The 20,144-nt window shown below is 38.8% G+C and overlaps 3 protein-coding genes across 4 annotated transcripts in view; all 3 read left to right on the forward strand.

The window, feature by feature from the left end:
• The window catches only part of LOC108106544 (myb-like protein AA), a 56,913-nt gene that overhangs the window by 11,586 nt on the left and 25,183 nt on the right, over positions 1 to 20,144 (forward strand). The window contains exon 3 of the mRNA XM_017213697.2: positions 2,792 to 2,837. Coding sequence (XP_017069186.1) covers positions 2,792 to 2,837 — 46 coding nt within the window. The remainder of the gene's footprint in view (positions 1 to 2,791; positions 2,838 to 20,144) is intronic.
• LOC108106209 lies at positions 1,156 to 1,810 on the forward strand. Its single transcript, XM_017213134.1, has 3 exons — positions 1,156 to 1,201; positions 1,265 to 1,578; positions 1,649 to 1,810. The coding sequence occupies exons 1-3, from the start codon at positions 1,156 to 1,158 to the stop codon at positions 1,808 to 1,810; spliced, it is 522 nt and encodes a 173-aa protein (XP_017068623.1).
• Positions 10,965 to 12,123, forward strand: LOC108106545. 2 transcript variants are annotated; one of them, XM_017213702.2, is made up of 4 exons: positions 10,965 to 11,283; positions 11,344 to 11,446; positions 11,500 to 11,650; positions 11,724 to 12,123. In XM_017213702.2, exons 1-3 carry the CDS (start codon positions 11,035 to 11,037, stop codon positions 11,622 to 11,624), a joined length of 477 nt encoding a protein of 158 aa, XP_017069191.1. In that variant the 5' UTR covers positions 10,965 to 11,034; the 3' UTR covers positions 11,625 to 11,650; positions 11,724 to 12,123. The 2 variants fall into 2 exon arrangements, with proteins under 2 accessions (XP_017069191.1, XP_017069190.1); XM_017213701.2 differs by having other exon boundaries at positions 10,966 to 11,283; positions 11,716 to 12,123.

Below are 20,144 nucleotides of genomic sequence, written 5' to 3' on the forward strand. Positions count from 1 at the left end.
TTGTTCTGGGTGATTGTCCTAATTAAAGGATTCTAAGAGGACTAAGTTTAGTAACTTTTAATCTCTTCCTTTTTTAGGATTTTTCTCACAATTTTTTAAGTTTTTAATTTTTTTTGCCTAAAAAATTTTATTAAGAAAGAAATATAAAGAAAATTCTACCATTAACATTTAATTTCCCTCACTGCAGTTCGGGGGAGTGAGAAAAAAAAAGCCAAACATTTCCCCCAAAAAGCCAGAAGAAACCACCAAATGTACCACACGACGTATGCGTAATATTTGCATATGATTCAGCCAGCCTGGTCGACTTTTGAACGGGTTTATCTGGTAGTCACAGGAGTTGGCCTGAGAACGAATCCAAATGTCCACGTCCATCAGCTGTCCGCAGCTGCTGAAAGTTGATGGCCCGCGATGAAGACAGCGGACCGGTCAAAACCAACACCCAACTGTGTTTCCAATTAAACGCCGCTTAGCCAAACAACGCGGCCAACAAACAACAAGCTAAATAAACGCCAAACTACCAAAACGTCAGCGAGACTTTCAATTCGGTTTTACGGTTAGTTCGTGAGTCGGTTGCACTGAACTTGAATCTTTATGTGGCAGACAGATCGGGCCTGGAGGAGACCCAAACCCCCCTCCCTGTCCCAAGATCAAATCCAGATCCAGATCAGAGCTCTGCGATTCAAAGAAGAGAAAAAAAGTGTGATATGGACTGACACACTGACTAATTGATGGCCCGCTGATTGATTGATTGATTGATTGACTGCCGATTGATTTATGGGCCATCGTGGGGGGTAGCGTTAGATTTTCCGCTGATCTGATAGTTAAACGGTGTTTGATAAGTCTTTGGTGTTGGTCTTTGAGTGGAATTGAAGAGGAAGTATGATGAACATTTTTAAGATTTTTTAAGGGAAGAGAAGTGTTAGGAAGGGAGCTAGGGTGCCCTAATCGTTAGGAGTCTAATCTTAGATCATACAAAATAATATATGTAGTACATTATTTGTGGCTTTTCCGGACTTTATCAAAACAAATTAGTAGGCAAAAATTAACTCATTAACTATTCACTCTAGCCTGACTAATGACTGCCCTAAATATATGATTCAAAACAAGTACAATATAAATCAGTTATAGAAAAGATTTCCAAGAAAGTAGCTGAAAATGTTGTTATTACTCCTCCTGGTACTGTCTTTTTACGAATCCCTCAGTGAGTAATCCAATTTTAGATACTTTCTAAGCAAAAGATACTTTTTTCTAACCACCAATAAAGCTCTTCGTAGCAAGTTCACCAATGTGAGCGTAGAGTGCAGTCATGACTTCTGCTCTCACATTCGGGGATGGCTCACCAAAAAAGGTGAGGTCAACCTGGATATCCACCTGAATCGCACTTTGAGGAATGGACTGAGGACTACACTAACACTGCTGCAACTGATAGATGGCCAAAATCGGTACCAGATACTTTTCAGCTACGACTTGGACACCTGCAAAACGCTGCGGGAACTTTTGCAAGCCAGTTTGATGAAGGTCTGGCTGAGAAACGTGTTCAAGTACGGGAATTTGGCCGACCGCTGTCCCATACAGCCAGTGCGTACTGTAATACTCAATTTATTCGAAGGTCTGGGTCAAAGTTTCTCTGTCTCTTTCTCCACTGCAGGCCAACTTTGAGGTTCGCAACTTTCAGCTGGAGAACCACAGCATTCCGGGGTATTTGCCAGCGGGATTCTACCGCCTCCATGACACAAATTACTACGGAAAGCCCAAGGGCAAGCAACGGCGTCCGGTGGCCACTTTCATATTGGATATAAAGTTCTATTAAATGGAAATGGAAAATGTGGGAATTGAAGATGCTCAAGTGGGTCACACGGGTGGGGCTGCTCATTGGCTAACGAGTTTCAAGGTTGAGTTTGGCCTCTTGTTTCGTGTAGTGGAAGACCAAGTTCAAGCTGATAAAAGTCTGAGAAAACTACAGGGATTGCCCTGTATACTATGTATACTCAAGGTCTTTCTTTTGGCCAAAAGTATTTCTGACAGCCGCTGGGCCTGCTCCACTTTCAGCTGGGACATTTGCCATCTGACAATGCAGGTCTTTAACTAATTGCATAATAAATTCAAGTGAATTTATGGCGCTGCTCCTGCAAACTGTCCTTGCTCATTTGCGTTGTCAAAAAGTCGCTCAATCTAAATGATTTATGCCTTTATACGAGCTAAATGCAGGCTCACGTGTTCGCCGCTGCTCTACATAATATTGTTTTCTCATAATTGAGTGTGCTGTGGGTGTTCCAGTTTGCGGTTTCAATTAGGAGTTGAGAAAGCAGGCTAAACTTTGGGGAAGTACTCGAGAAAATCTTTAAATCTTTAACTTTTATATCTTAGTAGTGAGTTTAGGAAAGAAACATAAATCACAGGCTTCTTCTGCATTCCTAAATCTAAGCTGTAGGTATATATCTCCTTTAATTTATTTCCTAACTAATTTCTGTAGAGAGACAAGTTCAAGTTTAAGTGGCAGATAAATCTTAAAAAGAGTTATCTTTCTAATTTTAAAAAGGGGATTTTTTGGGAATTTTAAAAAAGGTTTTAATAGTTCATAAATCTCTGGAAGTGATTTAGAGGTATGGAAATCTGTTAAACTTGAGGTAAAAATGTTCTTATATATAAACAAGGTAAGGTTAAAGTTTAAGGCTATTATTCCTTACAATACTTAGACCTTACTTTAGATATAAATATAACCACAAAATATTTCATAGATCTAAGCCCGCTTAACTAGTATATCTTTCTAAGCACTTTAATTCCCTTTCAGGTTACCACAGCTTACGGTCTATGCCAAGATTATTTACCTCCTGATGGTGAGTAGCATAAATACCTTAAACATGATTAATGCTGGCTTAACCCTCAACCCTCAAAACCCAACTTAGTCATATTGAATCCTTGACTACCTCTGCCCAGTTCATCACACTCGAAACCTTACAATGCAACAGTTTTTGATAAACATTTTTAGATATTTACACCGCACAGCGGGAACTCAAATATTGTCGTTAAGTGCCCTTCAGGGGGAATATTGACGCGTGTGCAAATATTCGATAATACTATCAAATGTTGTATCAAGTTATATCATCATCCTCTCGTCATGCCAGAGAGCAACAAACTTGTCCAAAGCCAGGCCAAGCCCAGACGCCGCGAAACTATGCCAATTATTTTATCAAAAGGGAATTTCCCTGCAAATCACAAACCAACATTGGTCGTCCGCCGTTATCAATTGCGATTGGGCAAATATTTACCAAAAAATACGAATAATAATAAATAAAAAGACGAGCAACTACAATGGAAATGTCGAGTGAATACTTATAAAAATGCCAACCATCGAACGCTAATTAAATTATACTGTTCTTCATTTTTTTACACGTTTTCACCAGCTATTTTGTGGTTGCTTTTCCTCTCTTTTTTTTCGTACACTTTTAATTTATTTGGCAATCAATTTGAAGTATGACCTGGGGGTTTTGGGGAGGGGAATGTCGGATGTCTGGTTGGTTGTTAATGTGCCGAAATAAATAACTGGAATATCTGGCATTCCTTGGGCGTGAAACAAACTGGGCGACGTCTTCGTTGGTGGAAGTTCCGTTTACTGCGATTTTTCATGAACATCAACCTCAGTGTATTTACAGCAAGTATTTGCTTATTTGTTCTAAATGAACAACAAAATGATTTTGGCAAGAGTTGGCTCGAGGCTGATTGAATTGTTAAACGTTTTTTTTTTTGGTTTTTTATATTTTACCGCTCAGGTATTTCTCAAGCCCTAGGCATTCGGTAAATCTCCACTGCCACTGTCTGAACCGAACCTCTTCATAAACTCGAATATGCAAATTATGACCCGGTGTGATTATTTTTGGCAATAATCAATATGCCAAAAAGTTCCACTTGCAATTAAGGCGGATGTGAAGATGGTCGAAAGAGAACTGTGCTAAAATTTGTTTTTAAAATATTTAACTTTTGTTTTTTATTACAAGAAAGGGGAGGCTCTCTTTGATTAATAACAACTTTATAGCACATAAATATCCTTTTTTTCACATTCATTTTCTTTATTTCTTATTTACTCACTTAATGTAGTTATTAAATGTGAAATGGTCAAAACTTTCGTAGTTTATTGTTATGAATTTCTTCGTAAATCAAACTTTTATGGCCCAATATAAACTCGAACCTTGACTTTTCTAACCAACTGCACTCGAAATACTTTGATGTGCCCCAGGATGGAAGGCTTCTTTATAGCTGATGGATGGCCAGAATTTAATATATCTAATGCAAGTGAAGTGCCAGGGGGTTAATATATATATTTTTACTCAGGAAAATCGCCGATGATGGCAATGAACGTGTGCCGAGCAAATAAATGAGCAATCAAGGGCCAAATTAGCGGCGCTTTTTATGGTAGCTTAACATGGGGCTTTTGATAGTGTCGATTTTGATTGGCGCCAGGTAAGGCAATTGATGTTCAGATAGCTGAATTACAATGCCATCGGGACTAGACGAAGATATCGAGTCCAAGAAAACTCAACTGTCAGTGGCGAAATTACGTTTTAAATTAGTTACACGAAGTTTATTTACTTTATTTTACAAATTAAGACCAAGATGTTGCTTTATCTAAGTTTGGAAAACATAGCTTATTATGATTTCTGCGTATTTCTTATCGTTAAACTTATTGGCAATCCCGTAAGTCTTCATTATTTTGTTTATATTTTGTTGTTATGAAATAATTCTTCCAACACCTGATTATTTTATTTAAAAAATGCTAAGAAATTTTTAGGTTTTAATTGAAGATGTAAAAATATATTTTTTTTCGGGTTATACCCTTATCACCCCAAATTTAGTGTCTTTCCCAGACGTTTAATCTTTCCTTCTTAACATTGAAGTTCATCAATGAAAGCCAGATAGCCATGGGGATTTCACTTTTCATCGGTTTAGTAAACATTTCCACTAAAAGATACTTAGAATCATATCAAATCACTTACATTGTCTTAATTTCCGCTATGATTTTTATTAAGTATATTAACAATCTGATGTTAAGATTCAGTATTGATTAGAATCCTTCAACCTAACTTGCATTTAGATACCAACCAATGAGAAATTGAGGGCCATGTTTATGGCTTAATTAGTGATATCTGAGGTCTACCACCTCGATTCTGGTTCTTGTTTTATTAGTAAGTTTAAACGTTGTTGGGATATTATTGAGTGCTGTTTAATTTCCTTTTTTTTTTTGGTTCTTTTTCTTGCTTTGTAGCCCCAAAACAGCGGCGCTTATCAGGAAATTATTTCAAAACGTTAATTGAATTGTCAATAGATGGGGAGGCAGAACAGTTTTTTGGTGTCTGGGGCCTCTTTCGAACTGGTGATAGGAGAAAGAACGAAAGGTGTACGTACGCGAAAGATATACGCCCCAAAGAACATATACTTCTTGGTATTGCCCCTATAAATACCAAGAGCCAAGAGTAAGTATGTAAGTCGGTCTCTAATTGCATTTGCCAGATAAGAGTTTCATGGCAGCTTTTCAAATTTTCGGTTTTGGCTTTCTCGTTATGGAAATCCATCCAAGGCCGTCATAATATCCGAAATCTATAGAACTTGTTATTGTTTTTATTCTCGATATCTTTGGCCATATCGATTCTGACCGGAATCGGTATTTTATCTTGATCGTCGCATTGTTTTGGTCAACAGCGGAAAGTTTCGCGTCGCGTTTCAAAAACGTGATTTGCGATAGGAGAGTGCGAATAAAACGTGTTTACCGCAATCACTATGACTGGCATTGATAAATTGGGCTACCTCAAGAATGCCACTTCGATAGGTGTATGATAGTTTTCACTGGGATATGGGAATCCCCAAAACGTTAGGAGGTTACCGTAAGGTCAAAGTTGGATTCATATTCATTATGAAAACACCAACAGCTTTATGAGTTAAACTTATGAATAATTCTACTATTTCCAGTTCTTAAGATTGAAGTTGAAGTAGTTGTTATTATTTCTTAACCCTGCCTGTTAGCAACCCCTATATAGCTTTAGATGCCAAAATCAAGATAAATCCTCAAAATCATTGCTGCCAATCTTGAAACGTGGAACTTATATGCTGACCCATACGAATGCCCAGACAACTTTGAGATACGGAAAGTGGACAAGAGGCCTGAGCTATCTGGACATAATTTGATATGATATGAACATGATATGATCCCGCCAGCCAAGTCGTAAATTAAGTTTTTGTTTCTTCGAAAAAAGAAACAATACAGACGGAGCTAAGACCCCTTGACATTGTCAGTGATTTTGATTTATGCTCTCCGGGCGAAAAAAACATTCGATTGTGGTATCGATTTGGTCTTCAGCCTTAAAAGGCTTTTGCTGTAAAACGCTTTTCCGACACTTTCACGCCACGATTTCCGCTTTCCAAGTGTATTTCTCCTTTTACAGCCGCTGTTTACATTGCTAATGTGTGGGCAAATATGGCAGTTTTCCTGGGATAAAATGTTGATATCAGCCTGATATTGAAAATGCCTGTTTTTATTTCCAGAGATCTGTGTTTTTGTCTTTTGGTAATCGCTGGTTGCCTATCCTTTTGCTATCATATATTTCATATGTTATAAATACCAGTAATTTGCCAATCGCAGACCTCCGTCGCATTTGGCTAGCCATGTGCGTTCGGCTTCTTATCGATGTTCTCCTATAAAAGGCCACTAAATATCATCTAATAAGTTTCTAACAAAACAAACTAAGACTAGGACAACTAAGGAACATGATGCTAAAGCTTAAAATATTAATAAAATATTATTGTGTTTTTGCAATTAGTCTGGTGACCAATTAAAGCAAATGGCAGCTTAAGATAGCCTTTTTACTGCGCAGATGTTTTGCAGGGCATTCACGTGTTATTACTTTGAATAACAAATTGGTCTGGCGAATATTTGCTTTTTTTATGTAAATATTATTGTCGCACTCGAAATTGATGGGGCACAGTGGGTCGAGATAGTTGCAGGTGGCAAGTGGCCCCCTACTTGGGGAAACAATATAATTTATACATTAATAAATGCTGCACAAACATTGGATTTATTAATAGGCAAATGCCAGTTAGGAATGTTATCAAAGCCACTGGAAGAAATTTTATGTTATACATTTTATTTCTAAACCAGGATATAACTTTAAGTATTTATCATTATCATTAATCTTCAAAGCTATTGGCATATTAAAGAAAAATTAGCCTTGGTTTTGATTTTTAAAATCAAGAAAATTTCGAAAATAGGGTTTGAGTCTTAGATACAATATTTTCTATCGTCAAAAATATAGCTTTTCATGTCTAAAGGTCTGCATTTAAGGGATAATCACCCAACTACTTGCTTCCTAACTCCTCCAGCCATCTACCACCTAGAACCCAACCATCCACCACCCACTTTTCCCCCACCTGATAGCAGCAGCACCAGCAGCAGCCCCAGACGAAGCTTCGCAATCTTATCGTAGCTGCTCTTATTGATTAATATAAAGATACTGACAGCCCAATCGGCGCAGTTCTGGCGGGTATACTGACTCGCATTTGTATCTGTATCTAAATGGGGAAGGCTAAGCACCGGCACCGGCACCGGCAACGGCACAGACCCTCCGGAGGGAGCTCCGATGTAGCACCTTTCTCACCTGGCTGGCGCTTGGGGCTTGACATATAGAGCAAACAGAAAGACACAATTATTTTTTTATATTATTGTTATTTGTTATAATGGGCAGATATGGGAGCTCCTTTTGGACTGTCCTATCTGACACGCATTTCTCTGCCTTTGGCGCCCCCTTACTGTATATCGATAAAGGCGGCATTGAATGACTGACAGTGCACTGAGCGAAATTCCACGCCCTGCCTTACACAGCTATTTGCGCACTTAGATAAGCGTCTGTTTTTTTTTTTTTTGGCAGCCCATCAAAAGTGATAATCGATTGGTTTTCAGGTGTTTTTTTCCTTTCTTTTTTGTTTGCTGGCATGGCATTTCGGAAGCTTTGTTTGGGGAGAGTTTTTATGGGTGGGAATTATCGCGAATGGCTTCTGTTTAATAAAGGGGGGTTATTGGGAAATATTTATGATAATTAGGGAATTTTATTTTGCAATGTCTGGTTAGGGGTTTTATGAATATAAACAGACTTTTCCAAGAAACGTAATTTTGCATTGTTATAGATGGATTATAACTTACATAAGGTTTTCCTTTAAGATACTGCTTAGTAAAAAAATATGATATGGGACCTCCCACGATCACTTTCACCATTGTGAAACCCAACCAGCGAGCACTCCCACCTGTCATTGCAATAGCTTATGTCAACTGCAAGTGACCCAAATGTGGATCCCCTGACTCCGCCTATTTTACTGTCTCAAAAACAACTCACAAAAGCCCCGCAGGAACCAGAGTTTCATTTTGGGTTATATGCATAGAGAAACTCTCCCTTTTTATCACAAGCCAAGGCAAACTTCCGCTCAGTGTAACCCCGCCCCCATTTTTATGGAACATTCTGAGGGCAGTTGAGCGCCAGGCGGCCTTTTTGTGATTTGTGATTGTGAGTGTGTTTGTGTGTATTTGTGTGTGTGTGCTGACAACAGAACAGAGTCGGAGGAAAGAAAGACAGCCGACGAGCTGTTTATGATGATGATTTCTGCCATATGCCATATGCCTTATACCGTGTGCCTTATGCCACATGCCATATCCATGTTACCATGATTTAGATGTTTTTGGCTACGTCTGGGCTGGAGCTGGAAATGGAACTGGAAAGCTGTTATAAACACGACTATTTGAGCTGCATAATTACCGCTTTGTTGTTTATTTCCTGTAACGTGCAAGACGAACCCACCACCTACCATACATCTCCACCCACAAAGTCTGATGGCAAACAGAAAATAGGTCTACTCATTGGGGGCTTATAAAGCGGTTCCGTTATTGCAAAACGCATTTCGTCTTATCAGTGGGGCAACTGTTGGCTAAAGAACCCAAAAGGCTCTCGGAATATTCCACATTGCGAAGCATTATATTTGTCTATCAAAAGATACAAAAGACTGGAAATCGTTTATAGAGTTGGTGACTCTGGATTTTTCCATACTGAAAACCATGAAAGTTTAGTTTCCAAGGGCTATTTTATAGCAATTTGCTGGGGTTTCTTTTGGGGTTTTCATGGGTTGAAAACGTTTAACATTCCATTGTACAAAAACAAAACTTAGCCAAAGGGAATTTCCACTGGGCTTATGTTCTATATTTCAACAAGGAAAGGGCTTTACAAGGGTAATGAGGTCTTAGTGGGGGTCTTGAATGTAAATATTTGTACCTAAAGGAATTCCAAATATTTGTCATTAACTAAAAATTTTCCACCACGCTTTTTGCATAGATATATGTATTATTTTTTATTTATACCACAAGGAATGTCAAGTATTTGCTAAGTACATAAATTATTACACCATGGTTTTGGGTAGATATATTATTTAAATAACTTAAGTCTAGCGAGGAAAAATGTTTAACAGTTTACATCTCTGTTATGTCGATATAAAGGTTATCTCCTAAAACATTTCTATAGCTAAAAAGATCTAAAAATATTCTTTAGAAATTTCAAATTAATTATCAAAAAATATCTATAAACCATTCATGGGGTATCATGACTTCGATCATAGCTCTTGATTTCGCAACAGTCGCTTTTGGTTGGCGCAACCCCCCGGCACGAGAATCAAATCAATTAGTACGCTTGTCAAATTCCTTGTTGTATTTTGGATTAACAGTTAACGCAACATTTTTGGCGATATCGATAGAACGATAACAGGCGACGCGTGGCCGGCTCAACTATACTTAACAGATCTTTAACCTTGTATTTCTATATTACGATAACCCTACGATAACAGAATCTTTTCCTTTGGGAAAGACATGGAAATAGGTAATCCCCAGACTTGACCACATTTTTACATATGGCAACTGATGCTATTTTGGTTTATTTCCGTTGGCGAAGCATTAAAAATCGATCAGTTTGGCTTGAGACTAATCCACTTGACCGTCGTCGTTCTATTTTGGTGCCTTGGTTTCCCCCAAAAATATGGTTAAGAAACCCAACTATTTTATCGGTGTGAGTAAGGTCAGTCACATTGGGTAGCTATTTGCTGCTGCAGTACAGTTGCATCCAATTACAGCTATTACAGTGCTGACTCGATGAGCTGAACTTTAGGCTGTGATTAGAGAGCTCAATTAAAATACCTTACCGATAATTGAAGTGAAGTACTGGCACTCGAGACCCCACTCGATCGCACATTTTGCAGTACCGAAATCGACGCTTATCGATCGATGCCAGGCGAACGACCTTAAACACGGGGTCTTGACTCTATGTACCCTTGTTATGCAAGTCCCTGAAAGACTTTGGCCAAAAAATATTTTAGCCATGACTCGGCCAGGAATGTGTTGCCTGCTATCTGTTATCAGCTATCTGCGACGCTTCCGCGTCACTTGATTGATCAAAGAATGTTCAGGCAACAAACCCTTTTTTTCGCTGCCTTTTTGCGTTGTAAACCGAAACTTCGTGGCGATCTGAGGGCCCGACACTCGAGAGCCCCCGATACTCTGATGTTACGTCTGATTCGGTGCTGATAAAATGCCAGGGCGTTTATTGTATTTGACTTGATTTGTTTGGCATTGTCTTTGTCTATCTAATTGCTGTCTACAAAACTAGATTTCTCGGAAATGTTCCCTTGGCCAAATACTAGAGACGAGTGTCTAGGATTACGGGCTACCACTAACTGTAATTTCAGTTAGCTGGACACTTCGGCATAGACAGGTGATTCAGTTTCGGTTGGACTTTTGGACTTTAGAATGTATATCAACGGGGATTTGAAAAGAGTTGGGTAAGAGAATTGCATAAAAGAAATTACGAAAGGTAGATAGCTAGATAGAGGGTAACAGTTTGTCCTTAACTTGGGACTTAAAATCGAGATATATACGGATAACTTATATAAAAAATACCTAGTGAAGTAAACCTCAGATCTCTGGCATTATTAATCAATTTTCAAAAACTTTCGAGCAGAATGCATGTACGAAATTTTCTGTGTTGCTTGCCCCTAAAACATGGTGTGGTTTCGGTGGGCGCTGCTTTTGGCCTAGTGGACTTCCTTTTGGGTTGCTATGGATGGGAAATGGTTATCGCAGACACATATCCGGAATATTTAGTCGAGTTTTTTAGGACCATGGACACCCGAGTTTGCGTTGCTGGATTTTCAGCACTTTTTTGGGTGATGATGGTGATTCACTGTCTTCTCTTATATGGCGTGTTCTGTGTGAGTTTTGAAGGTTCAAACACAAAACAAAATCAATCTCATAGATCCATCTAAACCTAGAACAAGTTTGTGATTATCGGAACATGGCTGTTGATCAACTATGTCGTATATTTGTTTACCCTCGTGACTGTATTGTTGGATAGCCTGGCAATCTTTAGAATAAGTAAGGCTTTGAAATGGAAATCTATTAATCACATATTAAAGTTAAGTTTTTAGTTGCTTTCGGATACTGTTTGATCGTGGTGAAATCCTACTATGCTGAAATGACTATGGTTGAGGAAACATCTGATAGCAGCCGAGGAGCCAGCGATAGTGATAGTGGAGAAGAGTCACAGGCATAAGTTTTAGAGCTGAGTTATAGATTTGGGTATACATATATCACCATTCCCATTTTTCCAAATCAGCAGTATTTATCTTTCTCCTTCCTGAAAGGCAAACAGGATTAAGCGATAATGAAACTGCACTTTCCGAAAATGCCGTCAAAAGCCCTGCTCAGACTCATTAAAAATCCATTAAACTCGATAAAAAAGAGAGGGCGAGTGAGATGGAGGCTCCATCAGAAAGAGACAGAGAGCGGAATAAGCATTTCTTAATAAGCTTTACACTCAAATCTGGAGCACTTGGTGACAGTTCCCAATGCCTTTTTTTTTTTGGGTTTTTTGCCTTCAAAAAGGGTGAAGTCCACATAAAAAAACATACGAAAGTCGAGGGCCGGCCACTTAAAAGCTCATTTTGTGAGTGCATTTCGGTGTTGCATATGCAAATAAATCATTCCGTTTCGAATTCAGATTTCGTGCCCCTCATGAGATATGCAAAAAATAAAATCAACGGGTAAATGAGCTCCCAAATCGTTTTAACTACAAATGAGCCAAATCAGCGTTGATCACGAGCAGTTTATGGTTGAGCATGAATTATAAATTAAATCGAATTTTAAGGGATAATCCCAGTCACTATTGGCTGCTAAATATAAGGTTGAGGAAGTTGTATAACTTGGCCTTCCTAGGTGGTGAGTCATAGATTTTAAGTCAGCTCAACTTGAACTCTATATCAGGCATATTACGAGACGTTTGTTTATTTAAGTTAAATAACTTAAAATATTTATTTACTTCAGAAAGGAATGCTATTGTGATATATAGGCTAAGATTCCAAAGTAACTGAATGGCATTCTTAAACATTATTAATCAAAATTCCAGAAAACCTTTTAAGTAACCCTCCTGGAATTTACATCATTAAAATTTAAGTTTAAAAAACAATTTTAAAACTATATATCTAAAACCAAGAATCACAAATAACAAATATATTTTATCGAAATTTCTAAGCAGTCATTTTCTTTCTAACTTAATTTTAATGAAGAATATTTTCAATTAAGTCTACCCTTCTGACTAATATTTTAAGTATAAACTTTAGACAAACATTTCCTTTGAGAGTGACTAACATTTAGAAATATTTCTAACAGCCACTTCCTTTTATTATCTTTTCTCGAATTGAATTTAAATAAAAATCCATTCATATATTACGTCTAAGGGGGTGATAAAACCAAATTTAAACACCAAGCTTGTTTGATAATTCATTTAATAAATTTCATTTTAAAGTGAGTCATCATCATCTGGAATAGGGGTTTCCTTTCATTATCTGTTCTAATATTTAATTTAAATAGAGAATGCTCTTATGAGACTTAGAAAAGTGACTAATAGCTTAAACAGAATATTCAAACAACAATTTCCCTTCAGAGATGTGACAAACATTGGAAACTATTTCGAACACCCACTTCCTTTCATTTCATTTACTTAAACTCTTACTTAAATAGTGACTCATCACATTGACCAATAACCAATGTTTGTACTTACATCCAGCTATAATGAGCAGTACCATAAAACCTATTTACCCGATACAGATACAAATACCAGATACAGTTGCAGTTGCGGGTTGAATGACACCGCCCTCGAGTGCAGCAAACATCATATCAGGGGAATATCGATAAGGCAAGGAGCTCCGGCGATTCACTTCGGTTGGCTACAAAGTTGGGGATATAGTTATCAACGGCATAACTCCCGATACAAATCGGTTTTGTGGTTTCACAACTTTGTTTAATGATTGGCATAAAATTCACTTTCCACTATACGACTGCCTGCCGTGCGTTTTATGCCTTGGATCGGAGTCCTCAAAAAAAAAGAGTCCAAGCGATCCAAGCTGCCGACTTTGCTCTTCTAGAATTTATGCGGTGCCATTAAAGAAGTGTCCATAAAACGTTGCGCTTAATTAAAATGCCACGTAACGCATTTAACCTCAGGATGGCGTTCAAAGTTGAGTTGCAAATTGCTGGCTGGCAACCTATATTTATGGCTACAGCCAAAGCAATCGGCATCCTTTTTCACCGCCTAATGAGATTTTCACAAAAGCAAAAATCATAATTTCCACGCGCAACGAAGCGCAACAAATTGCCCTTTTTTGCCAAGGGGGGGCGTGGCATTTGCCACAGTTTCAGACTCACTGCAAGACACACCCATTTCTGGGAAAAACAAAAGAGGCAACTTGAGTTGCGATAACAGCTTGAGTTTGGAAATTAAGATTAAAAGTGTTTTTCATTGATATTCCAAAGTAAATTAGATTACATTTCTATAATTTGCCATTACTTTAACCTTGACCGCGTCTTTGAGCGCTGATTACCCCGCTATCTGACTTGAGGAGATTTTCACATTCGCTGGATATTTATTTCCAAGCAGCTGACAAGGAAAATCGTTCACTCTCACTTTTGACTTCACTTGGAAACCGTGAGAATGACAAGTTTGATACGTAGATTAAGTGGTTTCAGACAAAACAAAATTTATGGATGCTCCTCAAATGCGGAATTTAAAAGTGACGTGTTTAGCCGTAAAAATAATGTGATATTTCTTTCAAGGAATTCCCGTGCTCATCCGCTAAATATAAAGTATTCACTATTTGTTTGCCAAATTGGAATTTGATTTATCATCATTGAATAGCAAGTATCTGATCAAATGCAGAAAGAATTTCATTATTCCATATCAGACTTTCGAATGAATGTTAAAACAGAATCTTATCATGCTGGACGAAGGGGAAGAAGTCACTCCTATTTTGATTTGTATTTTTATAAAATACTCGAACAGCGAATCTGTTTTATGACGGGAAGCGAATGCAGATTAGGAAATCAATCCACTACACGAAAATTGTTTGGCTTGGCCTCGCTCTCAATATTTTGCCACCGTTATTATCTATCTATTGAATTTCCAGAGGCTAGCTGGCCAAATATTAATAATCCGCCGCGTTGTACCGCTGGCTTATGCAATGAGCCGTGGCAATTACAGATTTCTTTGCGATTGCCCGCCCATTGAGGCGTAAGTAATTTTCGGTATGAGGGAAGGGGGGGGGTACTCCAAAATTCAATACCCGAATGGATCATTAAAATATGAAATTTTCTGCACATTAAACAAGCCACGAGATACAGTATCTGCGGTGGCTTTCGAGACCTATCTGTCTGTGTCCGCATATCAATTTCACCCCAGGACACAAAACTGCACCCCGGGAGCTTGATATCTCGGCGGTCTCCGCCTGTGTCTTGAACCCTTTCGTCGCATAAGGCAACATAATTCGCTTCCGTTTGCCAATCCAAACAACAACAAAAAGGACTAGCAAAAAAAGGCAAAAGGATAAGTGCACTGTAAATAAAATTTATGATTATAGAAGAATAAATAAGCTGGAAACGGATTCAATCAAAGTCAATTTTTAAGGCAATCTTTTTAATGTGTATTTTAAATATTTTTAATTTCTAGTATACTTTTTCAATCTGGTTATAAATGTGGCCTCTTCAGTGTCATTTTATATTACCATTTTTATTTTTAAGTGCATCCAAAGTAGCAGGGCGGATTGTCAGTCTTTCGACAGCTTCCTTTTGCGGTTCCCCCTCGTGTCTTGGCCCCCTTCTGGCCTGCATTTGTGTGTCAGTTGCCAGTTTCGCGTCTTTCCGCTTCCGTTTTACTTGCCACTGTCGACGGCGACTCGACCCAAAGCGACCCCATAAATCCGCTCACTGTTTGTCTTAGATCGTCCCACTCCCATTTCTCCATTTTCCATCTCCCACTTTGCCCTTCATCGTAACTTTTCCTCGTCGCCAGTCGCCAGTTATCCTACACATATTTATTTTCCTTTTAAATGTGTTTTTTGTTGATTTTATTGCATCGCCCTGGCAGTTCAATGAACGCATTTGCCGGCGCCATTTGCCAAGTCATCCCCAGCCCCACCCCCTCTTATACATATATCCCCTGTTATACCAAAAAAAAAAAAAAACCCCTTCTTGGCACGTTGTTTTTCTTAAATTTCAAATATTCCAACATATTACATTCTCATACTCGTCGGAGGCACGCAAACATTTTGGCGCACATTTCCGCAGGAAAATGGCAGCCGAAATGCCAAAAGGCCAGCGGACCAGGTGGTTGTTGTTGGGTGGGTGGGGTTGGTGGTGAAAGTGGGAAGCGGGATGTGGGGGTTCGACCTTTTGCAGCATGTTCATGCCGTTTGACATGCAACTTGGGGCGCAGTAGGGTCGCAGGTGAGGGAGAGCTATGGCTAGACTCATTACGCCAAAAGGGGACGATTTTTTTTGAGGCAACTAACAGTGGTGAAAATTTGTTCATAGAAAAGCATAAATATTAATAAGAAAATAAATAAAATACTTTGAGAAATAAAATTAAAGTGAATAATCTTTATAATCCATTTTAAAGTGTAAAAATCTTAATGGCATTCCCTCGACAGTTTCTCTCACTAAACCTCAAAGCTGACCCACTGTTCGAATCACCACCATTTGCCCCTTTCACCGGACTGATCCATTATGTTATTACATTTACTACAATAACCAAATTACAGGTCTGTCGAGGGGCAGGCACTTCCGTTCTATTGATTACATTTGCATTTTGATTAACAAATGATTCGAACCCTGCCCTGATTCAACATTTGGATGTTATCCCCCCAGTGGGATATAGTATATAGTATAGTGCATTATTCACTGGCATAAAAGCTTGGGGCAAGTGTTTAGATTTGCTTTAATCACCTTTATTACTTGTCAAACACGATTCGCCCGCAGGCCACATTTTCCGCACTGAGTGTGAGCAATGTGTGTGTGGGTTGGATATTTTGTTGGCTTTGCGGTTTTTTGTTTACATGTTTGGGGAACAACAGCAAATGTGTGGAAAACTCAATACGCTTTTCGGGTTTTGGCTTTTGCGGTTGGCCCGAAAACATTCGATACAAACGGACGACACGTGCCCGAAAACAAACAGCGAACGGCAAACCGAAAACCAGGAAACCGCAAGATCCTGTCCAGATATAAAGGCACGGTCGTAAACCAATCTCGAAGGGAATCAATTAAAGCTCATTAGCCTGGCCCAAAAACCGAAAATAGCCAGGAAACTCGAGCGATAAGGCAGCTGTCCGCCCGTTGAATTCTTATATATAAATATGGGTAATATACGATCCGATAGCAAAGTCCGCCGTAGAAAGGCGGATGCCACTGGAGACGATCCGATAGAGCCGGTGTCATGGAATCTTTCATAAGGAATTTCGCAGCGATTTATTTACGATTTATTTTGATTTCGCTATTCGGGGCAATCTTTATGAGGCTTCCACACTATGCGAACCATAAATCACTGCCAGCAGTGGCGCTCTAAAGCTAGATTCGCACGTCATCCTGGCCAGACGGGGTGTGAGCGGTCTGATTTGGGCCAGTCGTTGTCCCCGATTGACTGATAAGACCCTGGTTACTTTGCAAGGAAAATAAATGCCCGGTCATCTAACAGTAATTGAAAGGAAATCACTTAATTGAATTTACTTTTAAAGGACTTTTAAAGGTTAAAGAAATGGGGCAGTAATTCATACTATATTCAAACCCAAACTACGTTTATTTATATTTTCTTATCTGTCTAGACATTCTTGCCTTTCTTTAACTTTTACTTTGGCTTTAATATAACTTTAAGATTGGGAATAAATCTTAGCATTATCAGACTCACAAACTTTATAAGAAATTGTATTAGAAAATTTATGTAGATGATAGATAAAAGCTTTTTAAGTTAGGTTTATAGATTTATTAGAGAAATTTTTCCCAAAGCAATACATTTTCAGGTATATTTCTAGTACAATGTTTCTGACTAAAATATAAGCTTCTGATATGGCCCTAATTACTCCCCTGCAGGTCAATGAGAAAGTTTTCTTCAATGGCAAATAATTATGTGTAATAATTAGAAATAATTGTTCCGTTGAAGGTTCTCCACTCGATCAATCTCATAAAGCCTTCCGCAAACAACTTTCACCTGTGCCAACTGTCAAAGTTTTTCCTTATAACTTTTGGCCACACGATACCCCGAAGCGTGACTCATTTCCCAGGCATTTTCGCATTTTCACCTGGCCAAATGGAGGCTCGCCAAAAACGCAAATGGCCAACTAGCGCGTGGACATGGAGTTTAATCGTAATCAGTCATTGATATTGATTGGGCGATATGCCCATGCCTACCACCGCTCCCCACCCAAGGCATGCCACCACCCACCGCTTCAAAAAAATGCCGCTATGATTGACAGTAAATAACGGCGCTTAGTGTGCGAGTGAGACGGCATAGTTGAAGGGGGAAACGATTAGGGAGCTGGTCAGCAGTTGGCCTCGAAGTTCAAGTGGGGCCAACACGGAGCTGCCAACTCGTTCCACAGCCACATGGGGCTGTCAACGCGATAATCAACTGCAAATATTTATTTCCAATGACAGAGTTTGAAAGTTAATTGAAAGAGTTTAACACGTTGTGGGAGAAGCATTTCCGGTTTGTTACCTTAAAAATGTAATCAACACTTATTGGTTGGGCAAACTTTAAAAATTAAATAAAATAATAAAAATCCGTCAAAAACCATAAAAACCCTGATAGTTATGTCTTCATTAAATTAATCAAAACTCTCCCATAAATGAGTAACCAAACGAAAGGTAACAAAACAATTTGTTAGCCAAAATGGCAAATTAAATTGTTAAGTTTATTAAACGGCATAGTCGGTTGTCACGTCGATGTCAAAAAGGCCAAACGGTAAACGGCAAGAAAACCGAAAAACACTTTTGGCCAGGTCTTGAGTTGGCTATGGGTTTTTGGCCAAAACAGCTAACTTGGCTCATTGGAAGCCATTAAGCAGACAATAAGCTGCGTCTTTTTAAATGCCTGCCGTTGGCAGGTTCTCGCCGACCGGCTACCAGCGACCGGCGCATGCAATTAAAGCCAAGCCGAGTAGTTGGCCAAGAGGTTGGAATGACCACCCACGCCGCCAGCTTGGCCAATTAGTTTGATGAGCGTTTTCGGCTGCCGTTGACGGCAAATGAGCAAAAGAGCAAAAAATTAATTAGCTTCTTGCGGTATCCGCTTGATTGGCCAAATTGCGGGCCAGCCCAGCAAAAAATGTGGCCAAAATAAAGATTGATTTGAGTTTGGGATTTGTTTTGGCTTTAGCCTGACCTCAGCAGGGTTAGCATTAAGCTGGTTAATAGGAAATGAAATATTTTCAATAAATAGATTACAAATATATATCAGCCAATGTAACTATAAAGATAGGAAATCATTATATCACCTATAAAAATCACGTTTTTGCCCTCCATAAAGAGATAAGACAACCGAATACATTCCAAGCATTATCTAACCCTTTCTAATAGGCCCAAGTGTAATCTAGAAAAAATTCCCCGTTTTAGTTTTTCAAAGAATTTCCAAATAAAAACATCTCATTGATCTGAAGGGGCTCAAGCGATTCAAACATCACATAATATCGATTAATTGGCCAGTTTGAGTAGGTAAAAAACACATTTCAATAATCTCGATGACAGGCTGTGTCTAAGAACTCCTATTTCGCTAATGAACAGCACTCGGCTATCACTTGACAACTTAACAGATTTCGTGTTGTTTGTAAGCGAATCTAATCGGTGGCAATCTCCCTGGCACATTCCTTGTGACGTCACAGCGATAGCCAGCCGGCAATCTGTGTTGGCCCGTGACTTTAGCCAATATTTTTTCACGAAACTTCAATCGACTTTCTACTCGTAATACAAAAGCTGCTGTGTCGGAGTCTCGGCAGTTGGCAACAGCCCTGATAACTGGGCTGAAAGCAAAAAAAAAACTGAAAACCAAAAGTGAAAAGTAATTGTTTACGATTTTATTGGCGGAGGAGAGGTCCCATCCGCCACCTGAGTCACGGAAATGGTGAAATCGGAATGGCCAGAAATTTATTTAGGGAACAACCTTTGCACCGATCACAAGATATTGCCTGATTGAAGGGGAATACTGCCCGGCCAACTTAATCCCACTTAAGGTTCCTGTTATTTTCGTTTCACATTTGAAAAGTGTAATTATCTTTTGAGTGTCGAACGTGACTCTTAACTATTCTAAAGAAATGTCATTTTACTTTTATATTAGTCAGTAATTTCCCACAACCAGCAGTCTACAGAATTAATCCTTATTGACTGACCACATGCTTACTTTTAGTAGAGTGCTGCTATTTTTAATCGTAAGTCTATTTAAAAACCAATTTATTGAAAACTATAAAAGGAAACCCCTGTAGTTTGGGACTTTCCTTTAATTGCAAAATAGAAACCACAACTGTTTGTGCTAGGGAAATGAAAACTCCCTCTAGCTTTCCCTTTATTCCAAAATAATCCTTCTAATCAAGCTAATTAGTGGCTATTTCACACCCCTCTTATCAATTGCCAATCTGTCTTACTGTCGTATACCCAATTTCGCCGGACTTTAATGAGCTTAAAGTGCCCACCAGTAGGGCAATCCAATCCAATTCAATCCAATCCGTGTCTGTGCCAAAGTACGTCAGCAATCACTGGCCAG

Source organism: Drosophila eugracilis, unplaced genomic scaffold, assembly GCF_018153835.1.
Source record: "Drosophila eugracilis isolate 14026-0451.02 unplaced genomic scaffold, ASM1815383v1 contig_90, whole genome shotgun sequence".
In the NCBI taxonomy this organism is placed as follows: Eukaryota; Metazoa; Arthropoda; class Insecta; order Diptera; family Drosophilidae; genus Drosophila; species Drosophila eugracilis.